The 18,688-nt window shown below is 48.0% G+C and overlaps 1 protein-coding gene across 2 annotated transcripts; it reads right to left on the reverse strand.

Annotated features, from left to right (window-relative positions):
* Nucleotides 1-26: 26 nt before the first annotated feature.
* On the reverse strand, nucleotides 27-13,514 carry GPR157 (G protein-coupled receptor 157). Of its 2 annotated transcripts, none has more exons than XM_075773562.1 (5): nucleotides 12,954-13,514; nucleotides 6,704-6,917; nucleotides 4,084-4,278; nucleotides 3,293-3,556; nucleotides 27-862 (listed from the first exon to the last, which is right to left on the reverse strand). In XM_075773562.1, the coding sequence occupies exons 1-4, from the start codon at nucleotides 13,328-13,330 to the stop codon at nucleotides 3,335-3,337; spliced, it is 1,008 nt and encodes a 335-aa protein (XP_075629677.1). In that variant the 5' UTR covers nucleotides 13,331-13,514; the 3' UTR covers nucleotides 27-862; nucleotides 3,293-3,334. The 2 variants fall into 2 exon arrangements, with proteins under 2 accessions (XP_075629677.1, XP_075629676.1); XM_075773561.1 differs by having other exon boundaries at nucleotides 27-865; nucleotides 12,954-13,420.
* Between the last annotated feature and the right edge of the window lie 5,174 nt (nucleotides 13,515-18,688).

The raw sequence follows: 18,688 nt of genomic DNA on the forward strand, positions 1-18,688 counted from the left end.
CTATCACAACATGCTCAAACAACATCTTGGTAAAGAATAAAACTTTATTTTGTAACAGTTGGAGAAAATGTTTAAAAAAACAAGCAAGTGAGGAGCTGTAAATAAGGTAAAATGCTACCCCCCGAGAGCAAACAAAAACCCATCACCTCCCCAGCTCTGATAGAACACTCCCAAAGCAAGAACAGACTTGTTCTTGCCTGTGCTTCAGCAGAGGACATCCGGAGTTCAGCGCACATGCCAGACGCCGTCTTGCTGCTGGCGGGGGCTGTCCTTGCTGGGGTGGTACATCCCGATATCCCTGAGCACCAAGGGAGTCACCAGATATCCCCTGGAGGCAACAAGCGCGTTGCCACCACAAACCCTGACGATGATGACCCCTAACCACCAAGGAGGAGGAATAAAAAACATCAGGAGGAACCATCCATCGCCACCACAAAACAAGCATGTTTGCACACTATTGTCCACATTCAAGTGAAGAACAGGAGCCAGCTGGAGCTCCTTGGAAGACCTCGTTCAACTAGGACTGAAATCCATGCCCAGGGTAGTCCTATTCAGCAGCTACTAAAGTTTTCCTATCACTATGGTATTTGTTCACCCCAGAACTCACAACATGTTTGCCTTGTCAGGCAGAAAAGCAAAACCCCAAACAACTTTTAAGATTTATAGTGGAGGGAAGAAAACCAAGAAGTTGGAGCACAGTCAAACAGCATCTTCCAGAGGATCCTGAGCAAAGCTCGAGACCAAAGCAGCTGGTGTCTGAATGCCGAGGAGGAGCAGGACCTCTTCCCTTTGCTCAGCCACTCCAGCAGTGCTTTTCCCCAGGCTTTAGCTCCCTCTGTGGGACTCTGGGATGAACCCGCACCTGCTCAAAATAAAGCACAGTTAAAATCCAGGACTGACCCATCTTCCTGCAGCCAGGGCACACAGGTTTGCCCCGAGCCAGGACAACAGGCTTGCTGCAGCTCAAGCCGCAGGGACATCACCTTGCAGCAGCTCAAAACGGGCATGACGGACCTATTCCTAAAGTACAACCAGGTACCTGAACCTCAGCCGCCCTCATCCAAGTTAAAATTCTCCAGTCCGCGCCCGAGAGGAACGAGTTCAGAGTCATCGTCACAGACGAGCGAGGCTGCGGGGAGAACCGCACCACCCCTGCGCTCGCACTGGGGGGGTCTGCCAGGAGCGGCCAAGCTATTTCCACAGCCCCCTCCCCTACTACCCCGTCACTGCCTGTATTTAGGCTGCAGCCAGCTTCAGTATTAGGAACTACAGGCACTTCTAAGGGGTTCTGTTGCCTGTTTTTCTTTCTCTGTCCTTGCCTACATGAAGAGGACCAGAGAATTTCCACTTGTATCAGCATATGTGCTATTGCCAAAAGCTGGCTTTTACAAACCAGCGTGCTTCCCGGAACCCCGGGGAGCTGGAAACGTAATTCTGTTGAGTTGCACACTCCTCAGAGCTCTGTTATGGAAAAAGGCCAACGGAGAACAAGGAGTCTGTTTTGATCCGGGTTTGGCTTTGGTTTTTTTAATTAGGTGGTGGGTTTTTGTGTTTGTGGTGTTTTGTTTTCCCTGAAGCCAAGTTGGTGACAATTTTACTTCCTCTCTATAGGGCTGGCTCCAAAAAACTCAACACAACACAATTCTAAGTCTCATAAAATTTAAGATTTACCATCCTGCCTTTCTGCAAGAAGTTTTTAGCATAGCTCCTCTTTCCAAGCCACGTGGGATTAACATAAGGTCGAGCTACCAAGGCTGCTACTTAGCTTTTAGAAGTTTAAAAAAAGCCTTTTGAAAGGAGGCAAAAATCTCTTGAAGTCATTTATGCCAGAGATAAGATGCTTGCATCTACCCTTCAGAGACTCTAGGATACTAAAGAGCTGAGCCCCTCCACAGCCCCATGAAAGGGGCTAACGAGCTCTTGAGGATGCCACCTCCCCACGTTTACACAGCCTGGGTACAAAGCAGCTTACATATTAATATAATAATAAAGTTAATGCCAAGTCTGCATTTCAGGAAATGGCAGGACTCACCTCTGCCTATGTTCCCACAACATCACTGTATCACTTAGTGTCCTGCACGCTGTTAACATGACTAAAATTAAACTAATAAGACCAGCTTTTGACCAGGCGGGTGCCTGGAGCAGTGGGAGCCTGACAGCTGCCCTCTCTCCCAGGCAATTCACGAGGCTCCTGTTCTTTTTGCAAAAACTCGTTATACAAACTAAAAAGAATTGTCAATTAATTTAAAAAACCATCCTTTGTTTTGGGGAGGGGGGGTGCTTTGTGGTCTGGGAGGACAAGAAACAGAGGTACATGAGAGGTGCACGCAGTGACCTACCCTACCCAGCCCCCAGCTGGCTTTGCGGGGTGCTGAGCCCCTGCTGTGCCCCGTGACCCTGGCAGACTCGCTGCCTCTCGGACTCAGCCCTTCCTACCGAGCGTGACCGGTGGGGCAAGCACAGCTGCAGAACTACATGGGGTTTCATCCTGTGAGGAGCCCGCGGTTCCCAGCACATCACACGTTACGTTTCCCTAAGCTGTCGGGACAGCTGCTCTACGTTTTTACCTCCTTCGGCTGCACTCGGTCACTGACGAGAGCGCTGTTAGCATCCGCCTCACAGGAGAAGGCCACGCAGCACCCCAACCCCACGTGCTCCTAAAGGGATCAAGTCCTGACACCCCTGCATGTTCCGCAACTATCGCTCACGAGGTCAAGCGCAAGGAAACAAGATGCTTACACAACCGGACCAATGCAAGGGCATCGGCGTCCCAGCTTGTATCTGAAATGATGAAGAGTTATTGTGAAGTTTTACTCCTACGGATTTTCTGTGTAAGCTGGGATGAATCACTTATCCTCTGTTTCCTTTTTATGATGATCAGCAGCAGGGATTGCATTACCTTATGAGGAATACTCGGGACACTAAATACATCTGAACTGTGCAGTTCTGAAGAAAAGCATGTGTTCACAGCATTTTACATCAGAAGGAGCCACTAATTCCTCTTCTTCAGTTTTCGCTGGTATCCTGTCCTCGTGGGCCAGACAGCACCGCAGTCTGTTTCCTCATTTTACACCCTTAGTAACAGACACTACCCCAGCTCACAGGGAAGGTGAGTGGTTTCACCCCGAAGGAGCACGATGGGGAGCTGCTGTAGAGTCAGACAGGGAACCCCCACAGCGGCAGCACAAACCTACCTCTCTGTCCGCTGCTTACGGACAGCCGTTCCCCACCCCTCGCATCATGCAGCTGTGCACGGGCAGGGCAGGAAGGAAGGCTCACACTAGATCTTTACCAAGAAAGAAGAAATCAACACCGAGATGTAGGCAGCCCAGGCTCAGGTGCTGGAAAGCAGGGGTTTCGTCCGCTCAGGGCCTGGCACATCCTTGTCTTTGTCGGGTTCCGGGCGCTGCCAGTAGCCGTCTGATCTTCGGAAAGGCCAGTCCAACTCATCATAGCGGCAACAGCAAATAGAGGAAAACAGCCGAGTCCGGACCGCCCGCGTACAGAGGACAAACATAATACAGTTGGCACCTCCTTGGAACGTGTTACCAATTCCCTGCAAGGGCAAGAAGGGAGTTAACAGCGCTGTTCCTACAGGCACCCCCCAGAGAAGAGCAAACAGCGTGTCAGACCGGCTACAGTCCTGCCCAACTGCCGCTCAGCAACTTCCACCTAAATGAGAAAAAAACCAACCAACCAACCAAAAAGATTCAGAAAAAGCAACCTTGCGGCCCAAAGCAGAGCAGACGGCTGCTGTGGGTACCGCTCCCACAGCCCGGGCCAGGCGAGGGGCAGAGGGACAGACACCCAACATTGCTGGTCCCAGCCTGCCTCTCCCCCCCGCAGCCGGCAGTGCCCAGCGCTCCCGGTGCAGTTATTCCCTGTAGCCACTAGATGCTGCTGGAACAGCTATTGCTGGGCACCCCCGGCACCCCCGGCACCCCCGACCAGATGCTCCCACAAGGCCCGTGCGGTTTTTACCAGTACGCGCTGCATCCTGCCACGAAAATTGGTATTAAGACCAACCAAGCCTTATCTCCCTCCCAGATCCTCCTTTTAATGCATTTCCTGGCAAATACTTACATGTAGGACAACCAGGACTGAATTTTGCACTGCAGGGGAGTTACAGAGGGTCAGAATGAATCGCACAGTGCTCCAGATGCGGAGGATGATAAAGATGACAGGGATGAGAATCAACTTCTTATCTGCTATGGAAGTCCGGGGCTGAAATGCAGGTGCTCTTGAAAGAATGGGGCGATACTCTGAGAGTGCTGCATGCTTCCGTGGAGGGTGGGAGGGAGACAAAAACGTGAACAAAAAAACTACACATATTGGACATTTAGCTCCAGGGATTCTTTCCAAAGCAAGCTAATTCTTTGCATCTTGTGGGAAGTTAGCAGGGGCACAGTTCAGAGCACCAGTCTTCAGCCACATTCTGCCCTTGCTAATGCAAATATTCCTGCTGAAGCCAAGGAATGGTAAATAAAGGATATCCGGCCCTTATCAGAGTCCCACTAAAGCTTTATATTGACAAACATCATTATGTAGTTACCAAGAAATCAGGTCATAACAATGTAAAAAAAAAAAAAGAAAAAAAAGGCGGTGCTCCACAAGATAGTCCTGCTGGTCCAGTGGCCTGGCCCCATTGCCACCGGCTTTGCCACCCTGTAAACGCGTGGCTAAGGGTTTGGCCTCCTGAGATAAGATATATATACACACACACATATATACATATGGGGAGAAGTCTGGCTCATCATTTTCAAACTATTCAAACTTTTGGCCTTCACCACAGCCAGCAAGTTCCACACGGAATTTACGCCCAGGTGAACCAGTCCTACGGTATGTTTGAGCAGAACCTGCCTCGCTTCTGACCATATCCTGTCAGCAATGGGCTCCCATGGATTTGAGCAAGCCAACAAACCTCTCTACACCAGCACACGTGGAAAAAAAAAAAAAATTAGTCACTGTGCCGTGGATCAGGGAGGTTGGCGGTGTGAGGCCCATGAGACCTTCCTATGGCAGAAGCTACTGGATGCGTCAGGTACAGCCCATGGAGCAGCTGCAGGGACACGTGATGCCGAACACCAGGATGTTAATATGGGGGAAGAGATTACATCTCAGGATAGCTAACCTGCAGAAAACTATTCCTCGTACCATCGGGGCTACAGAGCACACACAAAGCTTTGATGCACAGCGCTCTCCTTCACTCCAGTACTCCCAGTCCCGACACCTTACCTCCTCCAGACCAGACCTGTACGACAACACTGAACTGTGGCCTGAGTCACCCCCCACCTCCCCGAGGGCTTTCGGTGCAGCTTCCCACCCACGCCCCCGCAGCCTTTGCCGCTTGGAAAGCCCCTGGCACACACCCCCCGTGTGTCCCCAACAACAGCCACCTCCATAACTTCTCCTGCCGCTCAGACCGTGCGGGAGCCACTGCTGCGAAACCCACTTCAGCCGCTAATTAACACGGCCCAAACCCAGCCCTGGTTGCCTATTGCTCCTCCTTGGAAGTGGGGGGAGTCCTGCCAGCAGAGAGGCTTAGCGAGCAGGCTACCAGGCTTGGCAAAACCCCTGGGGATGAGGAGAGAGATGCTCCGGTCCAGAAGTCCCTGCGTGCTGCTGCTCCAGCCCCCCCATCGTGGGACTCGAGCGAGGCTGCCCACCCTCGGCACGGCTCCGGCAAGAGGGCGAGGGCTGGTGCGGGGACGGGAGCGCGGGGAGCCCAAGGCTCCCTGGCAGAGCGAGGGGGTAAGAGCCCGGCCAGGTGGGGGTCAGGTTTCCAGGCAGTCACGCTGCTATCTTTGACAGCGGCTGGAACACAGCGTCCTGCTTGCTGTCAGGCGATGGTGACAGGCACGAGCAAACCTTTCCCAACTCCCCTTTCCCAGGACCCTTCCAACTGCTAAAGCCTACGCTGTTCTTCCAACTCGTCTGTGGGATCCTGCCCTAACCAGATTTGTGTTTATCCCAAACTACCGCTGCCGTAGCTTCACCGCAGCAAACAGGTTTGCAGAGGCACCGTTTTCCAGAAGGACAACTATTTAGCTGTTGGGGTTTTTCCCTAATACAACTTAGAGAAAAAGGGAATCTCTGGATGTACTTCCTTCTGCCACTCTCAACCTAGATCTCTCCATTATGCACATGTTGTCCTAGATGCCTGGATTCTTTGCGTTTACAAGGAAGAGGAGCAAATAAGCCTCTGAATTCTGAAACCCTCCTAGACAAGATGTCTCCCTGTACTGTGTATGCATATGGTGCCTAATGCTATAGTGCCCAGGTACTTATAAACACCAACCATCATTAGAGATCCTAAAACGACGGAGGTTAGAGATGTCCAGACACCAGCCTCAGGCTTGGTGCAAGTGGAACTCTGGAAGACTGATTAAAGCTGAGTTTTTCCCTTCACATCTCGTTTCAATTTTTACTGTAGGATTTACATCTCACTCACGTACATCCCACAACCCCTTAAGTTTTCAAAAGGCTTTTTTTTACATTCTTCCCGTGCTAAGTCGTTGTGTGACAATGCTGCAGGCTGCTCAGTCAGGTGTACTGCTTCTCCCAGCAGTGGATGCATTTCAGCGGTACGTGAAGCAATTCCTGCCTGTGCAGCTGCTAAATACGCAGCAAAATCTTCAGAGCATGGGAGGATATAATCACACAGCAAGTCTGTAACCTAAGCTGAAAGCAGCAAAATACTCACCGCTCTATTAATGTGCTTCTTGATGAGAATGTAGAGCACCGGCAAAGTCACATAGGCCAGTATCTCCCAAACTTTCCCTGTTAACAACATCCACAAGACTCGATCCTCTGCATCCAAGTCGACCCAACACCAGCCCACGGAAACGTTGGAGGCATCATAGCCAATCTTCTTCAGAGCAACAGCAGCCACCGTAATGCCAAGAGGGACTCCCCAGCTGAGTGAAGAACATAAAGAGCAAGGTTAAGCCAAGAACATATTCAGTTTAGTCCCTCCACACCCCAGAGAAAATGGGTGACAGAGCAAGGGATTCTTCATCAGAGTGCAAACCCACCTCCTAGGGACCCACTCTAGGAACGTGGATCCCCCATCCTGAAGGACGGATGCAAAACGATGTGCTACACTCTGAACTGGAACCTGCCCTGCACAGCAAGCGGGGAGGGTCCAGCGAGGTGAGCAGGAGACATCCCACCTACTCCCCTTCTCTCCTGGATACGGGGGAGGTCGAGGATTTGCCAAGGGCAGAGCACTGAACGACGTGACTACCCTGAAGGACCCAGAGCAAGCTGGCTGATTCACGGCTCTCGGAACGCAAAGGAACCAAACCCCGCAGTCTGATTCCCAAGTGCCACCTGGCACAAAGGACCAGCGCACAAAGAAATCCACAATTTTGTGCCATCAGCGGGTTTGTTTGTTTTGTTTTTAAATGGAAGTGTAATCAATACTGTGAGAGCAAAAGGATAATTTCCAAAGGACAAAGAGCAAGTTTCTTCCCCAGGAAAAGCACTGGCAGTAACAGTGAAAACCTAAGAAAGCAAAGAGGAGCCATATTCACATCATTTGGAGCTGTGTTTTGACTTTGGCCTCTCTCTTGACTGCAGAGGCAAATACCGGGAAGCATTTAGAAGAAAAATAACTGTGGTGACACACATGAATTAAGTCACTCAGCAGCTTGGGCTGACCACAAAAATACACGAGCTGAAAAATTCCATGACCCCAAATGTAAAAATACTCAGCCCCTTCCTGGGTGCTGTTAATACCCAGGACTTTACATGCCTGCCCTAGCCTGTGATGTACAACCCACAAATTACTCCACGACCGAAATACCGCCCTGCATTCAACCAAGCGCATCGCCTGCCTTTCCGATGCCCGTCCTCAGAGAAGGTTCTGTGGAGCCTTCAGAGGGACAAGGGACACTTCCTCAAATAAAGGGCATAAACGCTTCAGAGAGTGCTCAGATGGAGCTTCCAGCATAACCCTCCTGGTGGGCAGCACACAGAGCCATTACCGCGTTGCTCTCATTACCCTCCTGGTTCACGCTCGTCCCTCGCCGACAGCCTGCAGCAGCTGCAGAGAGCTCGGAAAGGACCTTCCTCCTAAAATCAGCGTCACGTGCGGCAGACTACGTAGGCAACCAGCAGTTGCCTAGACCAGATTTTCTGAAATTCCACAGCCCAAGTGAAAAATCAGAGATAATCCCATTATATTAGATCTCAAAACCTACCCCATTTCCTACTCTTAAGTAATGTCTGGGTTCACCTACTCACACAATAAAACAAATTGAAGTATAACGCTGTAAAAATTTCAGAGTCAACCTTTCAGCACGTTTAGAACATTTTGTTCTGCCTTTAGTTCAGAACAGCCAGTGCTAATCCAAGACTGTTGTTATTTAAGGACAGTTCTGGTGCAGGAAGCCCTCCCCGTGCTATTATCAGAGCAGGCTTTCTAAAAACATCCCAAACATCGCCACCGCCATGAAAGCTTCTACGCAAGACTCATTTTGGTAAAAACGGTGATTTGCCTGAAAAAAACAAGGATTACAGATGTAAAGTGATTCAAATTTCAGTACACTTGGATGAACTGGCCACTAAGGTAAAGATTTCAAGAGAACTGGCGCTTCCTTAAAGAAACTATATTAAGGCACGCAAGCACAAATGAGTCCAGCACCAAGAAAAAGGAAGTGTATTAAGAAACTAATTTGCCTAAATAATGATCTCCACAGTGAGCTGAAACTGAAAGAGAATTATGTGAGAAGATAAAACCAGGTTAAATTACTAGGTATGGATGTAAGAGAACAGCGTAAATACATACAAACACAGTGAGACAGGCCACAGGAGGCAATAACAGACCGCTTAGGCAAGGGACTTAAAAAAAAAAAAAAATCTTCAAATATCTAACTGGTAAAAGGAAGAATGTGGAAGAAAAGTGCCACACATCACACGGTGAATTTTCACTTAACTAGTGTATTGGGATCAGATGGCTGTTACAACTAACACCAAGGACAAAAGATGACAAACTCAAAGTCAAATCTAGAAAGTAATCAGGCATTTCAGTAAACAGCTCCATTCTAGAAAACTGGAAAAGAGAACTGAGACTGGTAACTTGATTATTCTTAAGAACCCCTAAAGGACAAGGCTACTCCTTGCACCTCGGTAAACAGGCTGGCGATCCTGTCTCTAAGGCAGCTACAACAGCACTTATTTCCCTAATACAGCCCCTGGCAACCTCTTAATGAAAATACATACAACTCAGCGTATCTTTCCACATTAATACCAATTCTGCATTTATACAAGGTGACCCTTAACCTACAGCAGCGGACAGCCCAAGCTGCATTGGTTTTCTTGTCCTCAGTACGCCTGGGTCAGATTGCCTAATACCACGTTTTGATTTACACTGCACAGCTGCTTTTTTTTTTTTTTGCTTTTTTTTTTTTCCCCCAGAGGCTCTTGCAAGCCGGGAAGTTTCACAGTCACCTGCCTGCACAGGTTAGACAACAAGGCATCCTACCAGCACGCCTGCAGGTGATTCCTTCTGGGGACAGGAATTTTTACTCTGTCAGAGAGGAAAATCAATCTTCTGGATAGACCGGCCACTTTCAGGAAAGAGCTTTGAGCATACATTGTAAGCAGAACTCCAGACCAAATCTGCTCCAATTTAATTTGTCTTGGGTTTTGGTTTTGTTTTTAACCCACTCAAACCTTAAGCAGCTCTCTGTACCAAAGTACCAACTTCCTGGTACCGAGCAGATATTCCTCCCGGAGAAGCACGCGAGAATTTACCAGCTAAGGCACCAGCAGTCAGGTAGCTTGCACTTTGGTTGGCCTGACCTACGAGCTTTTATAAACTAAATGATAAAGCCACAGCAAATTTCAAGAGACCCCTGCACCTTACAGGCAACACTTGGGGACTTAAATCCAGTCCTGAGATTTAGCACTGGCACAATCATGCACGAGGCAGTCCCGCGGGGACTCAGATGTACAACACAGCGGTACCTGAAAGGATCCCCGATGCTCCGTGAACATACACCTATACGTAGATATACATAATTACAAACATGCATATAAGCACACACATATATAATTTTTATTTATATATAAATATAAAAGCATATATATGCTTATAACCATCTGCATAGCCTGACCATGAAATGCAAATACTTCAGAGGTTGACAGCAATTGCGAAAACAAAGCAAGAAACAACCCCAAGGCGGGTTCTGGTCCATTCCTCGCTCCGAGTTTGGATCAACTACTCTCACAGCAAAGACGCCGTTACCCAACTGAATTATCCTTGATATTTAGAAATCCAGAACGAGTGAGGTAGCCTGGAAATTTATGCTCCGGAGGCCAGAACTTACACCTTACAACTACAGAAATACTTTCAAAGCTAACTGTAAGCTTGTTTTCAAAGCTCACCTGAGCTCAACGAGTCTAAAACCAAAGCAGAGCCTGTAGTTCTGAGTCTAGCAGTAGACTAGGTGGACGTGTTACCACATGAATCAATACAGAACAAACCTGCCTGACAGGTTTGATCCAGTGTGACACTGTAATTTCCCTAACAGGAAAATTTCAGGTTCTGACTGCCAACATACATTTAGTCAGCTCCACTCAGCCACGGAACCGTCTCTGGTTATGCTCAATGTTAACAGAGTATTCATCTTTACAAACGCTCGTCCCTTACGAGTAACTGCTTGTGAGGAATAGGCAACATGCACAACAAAGCTCCATCCTGCCTTGAATCCCCTCCAGAAGCATCTCTCAGAATGACTTCACACAACTGCATGACTGCAGCAGCAGCCTATGAAGCAAGGAGGGGGAAAAAAACCAAAATCCCAGGTTCTTGCCTAGACAAAAATACTGGGAAGTTACCTTTAAATCCTTAAAACGTCATCCGCCCCTTTGCCACCTTTCCTTTTGCCGTAGACAGGTCTCCCTCACCACCTTCTGCAATCAATGCACGGACTAGTATCTTTTCGTATCAGCTGCAGCAGTTCCTATCCGCGTGGGCCCAGAAGGTTTTTAGGCTACCAGCACCCCAGAGAGCCAGTGGGACTCTGAAGCACTGACGAGCGCGAGGGGGAGCCGTGCCCAAGCATCACGGCCAGAATCTGATTTTATATTCTCAGGTAATGATAAAAGCACAGGGAAGGAAAGAGGGAAGATGTGTCACAAGGGGATGGGCAGAGAACAGGTCCTCACTTGTTTTCTCCGGCTTTTCATACAGATCGTGAAGCAGGAAGAAGCTTTAAACACCATCTCTGCCCAGAACGGGAGTCATTTACAGAGCAGAACCTGGCAATAGGGCTTCGATGAAAGCCATCCACATCGCCCCTTACGCGGAACAAGCTGAGCTGATCAATACCAAGAACAGAACATGGCATTTTATTTTTACTGAAAATAAACCTGGCAAATTTACCCAGAAGTAGTTCAGTTTGAATGCTCCCTTCCTTTCTGTCACAGGATTAGAGCTATCTTTCCGGATTTTTACAGTTTCAAGAGTGCACAGATTACGGCCAACATTATTTCAGTAAATCTCCCTGTTTCCTTCCACACTTCACAGACGACAAGAGCGAGAAGCAATAAACCAGATGGAGAAGTTAGCATACAGACAAAAGCCATACAACAAGTGATTAGCAGACAGGAAAATTAGGAATAGGCCAGATTTGCATCAACTCTTTGATGTAGCCTGATGCAAACAGCATGCCCATGGAGAAGTCAGACTCCTTTTTTCTGTTCCTTAAGCAACACGTGTCTCTTTACTGGCACTCCGTCCTCTCCATAATTCTTACAGTGCAACTCTCTATTCACTTGAAATGAAATAACCTAACAAACTGCCCCGTCTCGCTGCATCTTATTTCATCTTCAGCGACAACATCCTGGTGTGCCCAGATGGATGTGCAGTCACCTCAGGCTTCCTCACATCAGAGCTTGCTGTCGAGTCGTAATTAGAACAGGTAGGGCAGGAATTCAAGTTCCTCCCTGACTCACGCTTGGCCTTAATGTCTTTCTCTGACCCACCTTCACCGGGACTCAACTCTAATTCAATCATCTCCCAAATGATGCTGTTTGGGGGGGGGAAAAAAAAAAAAAAAAAAAAAAGAGGTGACAGGTACTTGACTAAGAAAACAAAGAAAATCCAGTACTAGCCCTGATGGCTTTTTTTTTTTTTTTAAACCAGATCATTCCTCATAATTTATTGCAAAAGCTTGGCAGCACAGAGGACTAAAGGATCACTGTTTTGCTCAGCGTGGAGGTAGCACATGATTCCACAAGCTCAAATTGCATAATGAAAGCTTTTACTAAACACGATGTAGAAAATCAGCTCACTAAATAGCAGAAACAGAGACATAAAGCTACACTGTGGTCTGTTTTGTCTTGCTTTCAATCGGACATGCCAAAACAACCTTCAGAGTGCTTTTCTAGCAGCCTCCTCCCTTGTAGACTACGTTCTCCTACGAGCATTGACTCACAGCAGCCTGCCTGGGGAAAGGGGAAGGATCTACAGACCCGGCTGACACCGGGAAGTCAGGGACCCATGGAAACAGATCCCAAACACAGGAGTTTGGGCAGCAGCAGCCAGGTATCGCAAACACAAGTTTTATGATATTATTTCCAGGAGATCAGAGCAGCTTGTGGAGGGAAAGCAGCAGGCAGGATTTTCAGAGTCATCATCTCTTGCCAGAGATTTTTCTATGTGACCTTAAGCAAAAAATGTTTAACTTTTCCACACCTCCCTTTCTTCACTTGGGAGAAGAAGGGAGAAATAAGCAGGGCTGTTTAGTTAAAAGACAGCGAAATCCCTGTTCACAAGGAACTTGAGAAGGGCACGCCACCCTTAAGAAACGAGCAGGTGACTCGAGCAACCATCCAAGCGCTTCATCGGAGCGGAGCGTGCCGCACGCAGCCGCGGTGGCTCCTGGCCACAGGGTGGGTGCCTGCGGGTCCGCACCTCGTGCTCTCCCAGGAACAGCACCCACCTCACGACGTGGAAGCAGCAGAGCAAGCCTGTGCCCGTGGGCGAGCCCCTCACAATGGTGATATAGAGGTAAAGGGCGACGGCCATGGTCCAGAAGAAGGAGCTGGTGTTGGAGAAGGTGGACAGGGCACCCTGCAGCACGCAGTCCCATGAGGTCCTGTCGAAGTCCTGTAGCACCCCGTAGAAGTAAGAGAGGGCTGAGAGGAGGTCCGCCAGCGACAGATAGAGCAGGAGCTGGCGGGGACGGGTCCGCAGCTCCGGCCACAGGGCGTGGGTGCAGACCAGGAGGCTGGAGCCCAGGAAGGAAAGCACGCAGGACACCAGCACGACGACTCGCTCCGAGGCGTACAGCTCCGTGGGGGGCAAAGGCCCGGGCATGCCGGAGACGGAGGCAGGGCACAAGGACACGGCAGCAGCCCCAGAGCAGCCGGGCAGCACAGCCGGGGAAGGAGGGAGGGAGGGAGGGGGGGAAGGAGGGAGGGAGGGACAGAAAGCCGGGAGGGGAGGCCGGCACCCTGGGACAGGGCGGGACGGGAGGGCTGCGCAGGAGAGCTGGCGGGGGGCGGCGAGGAGGGGAAGGGATGAGCAGGGCAGGGAAGAGCCGCAGGAGCCGGCGGGGAGCGGAGCGGGGAGCGGGGCCGGCCCGCCCCGCCGTCATGTGAGCCCGGCCCGGCCCCGTCCGCCCCCGCCCCCCGCAGGGAACCCCCGGCCCCGGGCAGGGACCGCTCCCGCCGGGGCGCTGGAGAAAACCGCCTGCGTCCCCCACAGCCCACACACTACCCTTTTCTTTAAATCAGAATAACCCGCAGCGACTGCCTGGTGCAATGGGACAGAAGGAACTGATGCAGAAAAAAAAAAAAAGTCTTTTTTTTTTTTTTTTTAAAAAACTATCGTCTCCTAAAAGCCGTGCTTGATGCCTGTGTTCCCCAAGGAGAGCGCACGACTCTCCCACCCTTTCCCGAGACAGAACGAGGTATCTCCCTATCTCGGTACTTCGCAGACCACTCCCGGGGTTTGGTCCGAGCGGAGGTTATCAGGCCAGCGGTCCCCCCCTGCCTCCTCCACCCTCCCGAGCTGGCACCAGTGTTATCTTCACCTTCCCCATCCCTTACCCTGACACTCGCAGTATCCCGCACCCTGGGAAGCGGAAAACGATAAGCGGACACAACAGAGCATTCACCACCACGTTAAACAGATTTTTTTTTTTCATTTCTGTTGATAAAGCGCTTCCCCCCTTCAAAGGGCTTACAAGTTGAAAGCGTGTCCTTGTTTGCTTCTAACTCCTCTGCTACTCGGTCCTTACAGCTTTGATGTGGATAGTGATGTGCTCAGTTTCAAAGGAGATGGTTCTTGTTTCAGGTGTCTTGTTCTCCCAAACAGTTTAATCATTTCTTAGCTACCTAGCCATGAAGGATTCCCTGCTGAAGTCAATTTTTAAACAAGGTTTATTCTGACCTTATCCCCCACCCAAGCTTCTCTCAGCACCCTGAAGCCATCTAACAGAGCCTGGAAAACACATCTGATGGAAATATCTTAAAAAAAAAAAAACAAAAACCCCAAAACAAAACCACAAGTTACTCTATTTGCATATTACTTTTGGCCATGGTGTCCTTTCAGGTTTAGATTCCCATCTTCCAAATTGAGAAGGGGTTCTTCTCAACATTTTACATCACTTCTTTTGACCAGTCTTGTATTTAGAACACACCATTTTACAACTAAGTTTTTCAGGATAACTAGTATTTAATTGAACTCTATTTTTGCACTATTGCCACTTTACTGAAAAAAAAAAAAAAACCACAAAAAAATTGTACTTTAAAAAAAATAAACCCACATTCCTCTCAGATGTTTAAGAGGGCCACTACTGCTTACATGTTTTATTAAGAACAGGTTTTTCCATTTTTCCACTGCAGCAATTTCTTCTTCCACTACCCTGCACAGCTGTCTTCAAAACCTGCAGCCAGTTCCACCACCTCCTTAAGCTTTTGATTATCTTAATCTGGTTTTGACTTCTAAGTTCAAATCCAATTTTCTAATGAATCCTGGAAGTCCTTGGGGACACATCAGTTCATCAGAGTAAGCCTTCACACCCGCTCTGCCAGTTCACAAAGAGCCTTTCACTAACATTCGGCTATGTCTTGGTTACCTAGGACTGGGTGCCAGTTCTGAAAGAAGTCTTTGGAGGTTTTTATCAGGTTGATTTAAATCGGTTTTGCCACAGCACAGAAAGGGGCCGCATGGGTCAGCACGCAGAGCACCTCAAATGAACCGTCTTACACTGCTGCTGCTCCGGGGATTCACCTCCAAGGACAAGTCACTCTGACATTTTCCAAGTTACTAGATAGAACCTCAGAGTTTTTTTAAATTGTCTTTACTAAGTCTCCAGCTATAGCCAGGCTCAGTGTGCTGCTTCTTGGACACCTTGATGCATCTCTCCTTTGCGCTGTTAAAGTTACTTATTTTGGAAACGAGATCTTCTATGTACCTTTTTGACCTTTACCACTCAGTTAAACTTCAGCCAAGCAGGCTTTTACATTTAGAAGGTTTTTTTAGAGCCTGATGCCCTCTGCATACTCTTTATAGGAAAAGGAAGTTGCAGCAACTTGCATTTCCCCTGAACACAATTGGCACTAATAGTTTTTTTTTAACTAATCATTATCCCAGGCTTTCTTTAGCTACCATCTGAACCAAAAAAACCCACGAGACAAAACTTTGTCAAGGCTGCATTCCCAGTTGCTGCTTTTACACATTCTTGGCTTCTTCCTTGTTCTTTGGATTCCCATTCCCCACTTTGATAGCACCAGACATCACCCACCTATCACAAACATCCAGACAAACCCCTTCATCAAACACCCTGGCTTCTGAGTGTTGCTTTTGGTTTGGGGTGATAGATGTGGCTCTACAGCACAGCTTAATCAAGTCTTGCAAGACAGTTGTTTATTTCCACAACATACGATGACCTGACAAACTACTTTTTTTAGAACTGGAAAGCAGCAAATATGTGAATCACAACCACAAGTGAGTGGAAATGCAAATGCTGGTTTTGTCTCGATTCAGAGACGTGTCTTTCCCTGAGCAATCAAGAAAGAAATAGGACAGGCAGACAATCTTCTGCTGGATCTCTCCCTATTTTCTAAAAATAGGAATATGGTAAATTTACACACAGAAGTCAGCACTCAGCAGAAGGGCATGCGTGAAGAGTTAGCGCTTCAAAACTGAGTAAGAAAAGGCAAAATAAATTCTTAGTAAAGATTCCCACTACCTTTCCTTTTCTTGACATCTGCATGTGCATCTCTGCGGCATTCCTGTAATCTCGCTATTGTTACCTTCTAAGCGCAGGGTAGCAGTGCAGCTGTCTCTGCCCAGATACACATTCCTACCTTCAGTCCCATGGAATCTGCAGTTGTCCAGAGAACAGAAATACTTGGAAACTGCCCAAAGATACGTGACAACTCAAAGGCGGCGTTGCACGTAGCTCCGAGAAGTAAAAATCTAAGCAACTAGTTTATCATAAAGCAACACAGAAAATGAAAATTCTCCTTTGAGCATTTCACCTTCGGATGTTCTTAAAGCACTGGGAGGTAAAGTGACCTGGTATTTGGTGGAACAGCACAGAAAGTCTTTTTTGCCTGACTTGAGTTCATCTCACCAACTACTAAGAGAGCTTTCTGACACACAGGCCACACCCTGCAGCTTAGAAAGCATCAGTTGAGCTGTAGCTACGTACATTTACCTCCACCAACTGTGAGACAGAATGCACTGACATAACCTTTGGAGGAAAAAAACCAAACAAACAAACCCCAAAAACCCCCAAAAAGACTTCACCAGAAGTTTTTACTTCACCTTTGCAGCTGGCTAAGAAGCTGGGCTGAGGTGTAGTTCTCAGTTAACTGGGAGCCCGGTCGGGTGCTTTGTGGCTTTGACGTGATTATTAGGAGCCACGGTACCTCTGCGTACCACAGACGCAGCGCTCGCTGGCAGAGTACCTCGTTACTCTCCTGATTTTGTGCCAGATCAGCAAGGCAGTTTTTATCAGAGATTAAGACACTTCATGGAAAAAGTATATGAGCAAAAGATCTGGTCTGTGTCTTACTCCCCTGAGATCCTTGAAGGCCAAGTCCAGGGAGAGAGGAGCCTGGACTGCTCCTGCACAATTAGGACACTACTTCGTATCACACACACGTGAAGAAGAAAAGACTCGGCACCATTTATAGCTGTTTGTTTCTGACACCTAGCCAAGGGAATCCGAGCTCCCTTTACCACGCTCTCTTTAAGGCCACAGACATTAATTACACCAGAATAACATCCTCCGAGTCCCGGCGCCCGCTGCCAGCACAGCCAGCCATCCTCACTACCCACAAGAGGTCACTGCTGTTCCAGGCAGGAATCTTTTTCCCCCTTGTCCTGATGTACCAAGCACTTCGCCCTATCTCCATCTCTGATGGAGACAGATGGCCCTAACACCAGATGTACCTTGGTCACCATTTGCCATCCCTGCGTCATGCCTGCAGCTTAGAAGTAGTTTAAGTAGGAGCCTGGAAAAAGTAGCCCCCAGTTTCATTGCACCCATTAAAAAAAAGTAGATGTGCACTGAAATAACCAGATTTTTTTTTTTTTTTTTTAAATCAGCCATTAGAGGTTCAGTTTGGGCAAAACCACTTTGAGTTTTCAAATCAGTATGCAGTTCCTCTCAAGGAACTCAGTACAACTGTTTCTTGTCCTCATTAGCTTCTGAGGGCTCAGCCTGGGAACAGTAAGACACCAAACTCCCACTCACCTTCCCAGAGGAATGCAAAATTCAATGCATCATGCATAACGCTTCGCTGACATACATCTGCACAGCCTGGCTATGCCCATGCAAGACACTATGTATATGTGAGAACATCTAGCCAAGAATTAACAAACCCGATAACAAACATAAACCTAACTCTGGAATTGTAACGCAATAAAAAAAGCTAGCCAACAGTTTTACCAGCACCTGGACTCTTCGTTTCCAGGAGAATGAGAACACTTTTTCTAAGCCATCACCTGATCCTTAGGTTCACTGCATCAGCGGAAAGGAAGCCAGGGTTAAGAGAAGGCATCTGAGACATACGGAAATTCTCATGTTTGTCCTTTGTTGCTTTTTCTAGCATGTGACCAAAAAATAAAAAAATCTACATTTCTAGCAGCCCTGGCACAGATTAAAGACCTAATCCTTGACTTTATTAACCCCATCTATTCCATTTTAGACACCAATACAGACAGCTTTTGATACAGCATTAAAGACAGACATCTAAGGCTGCTCAAGTAATTCTAAAATTATCACCCATAGCCTTCATAACAATTTCTCAGTAGCTGCCCCCTCCACACAACTACTTTTTCAAATAGATTTAGAAGACTCAAGCAAAAAAACCCACATAGAAATACATTCCCTACATATCTACTACGAACACTAAGCAACAAGGCAATCTGTTAAATACACACAGACATTTAGCCAACTCTGCTAAATGTCTTTTCTTCTCAGAAAAATAGTTTTCAGATATTTCAAAGGTTTTATTTGGCAAACACTGGGGTCAAGACAGCTCTGTAGCAAGTGCAACTAGGTGCTACCAAGTCAACTAGGAGGAATCTGACATTCCCATGAGAAGTCATGCTGGGAGCGGGGGGTCATTGTACATGCCAAGAACAGACTTTCTGGAAGCAGAATTGCACATCGAGGCGCATAGAGCCGATACAGTCACGTGGAGCTATAGGATA

This window comes from Balearica regulorum, chromosome 21 (genome assembly GCF_011004875.1).
Source record: "Balearica regulorum gibbericeps isolate bBalReg1 chromosome 21, bBalReg1.pri, whole genome shotgun sequence".
Classification (NCBI taxonomy): Eukaryota; Metazoa; Chordata; class Aves; order Gruiformes; family Gruidae; genus Balearica; species Balearica regulorum.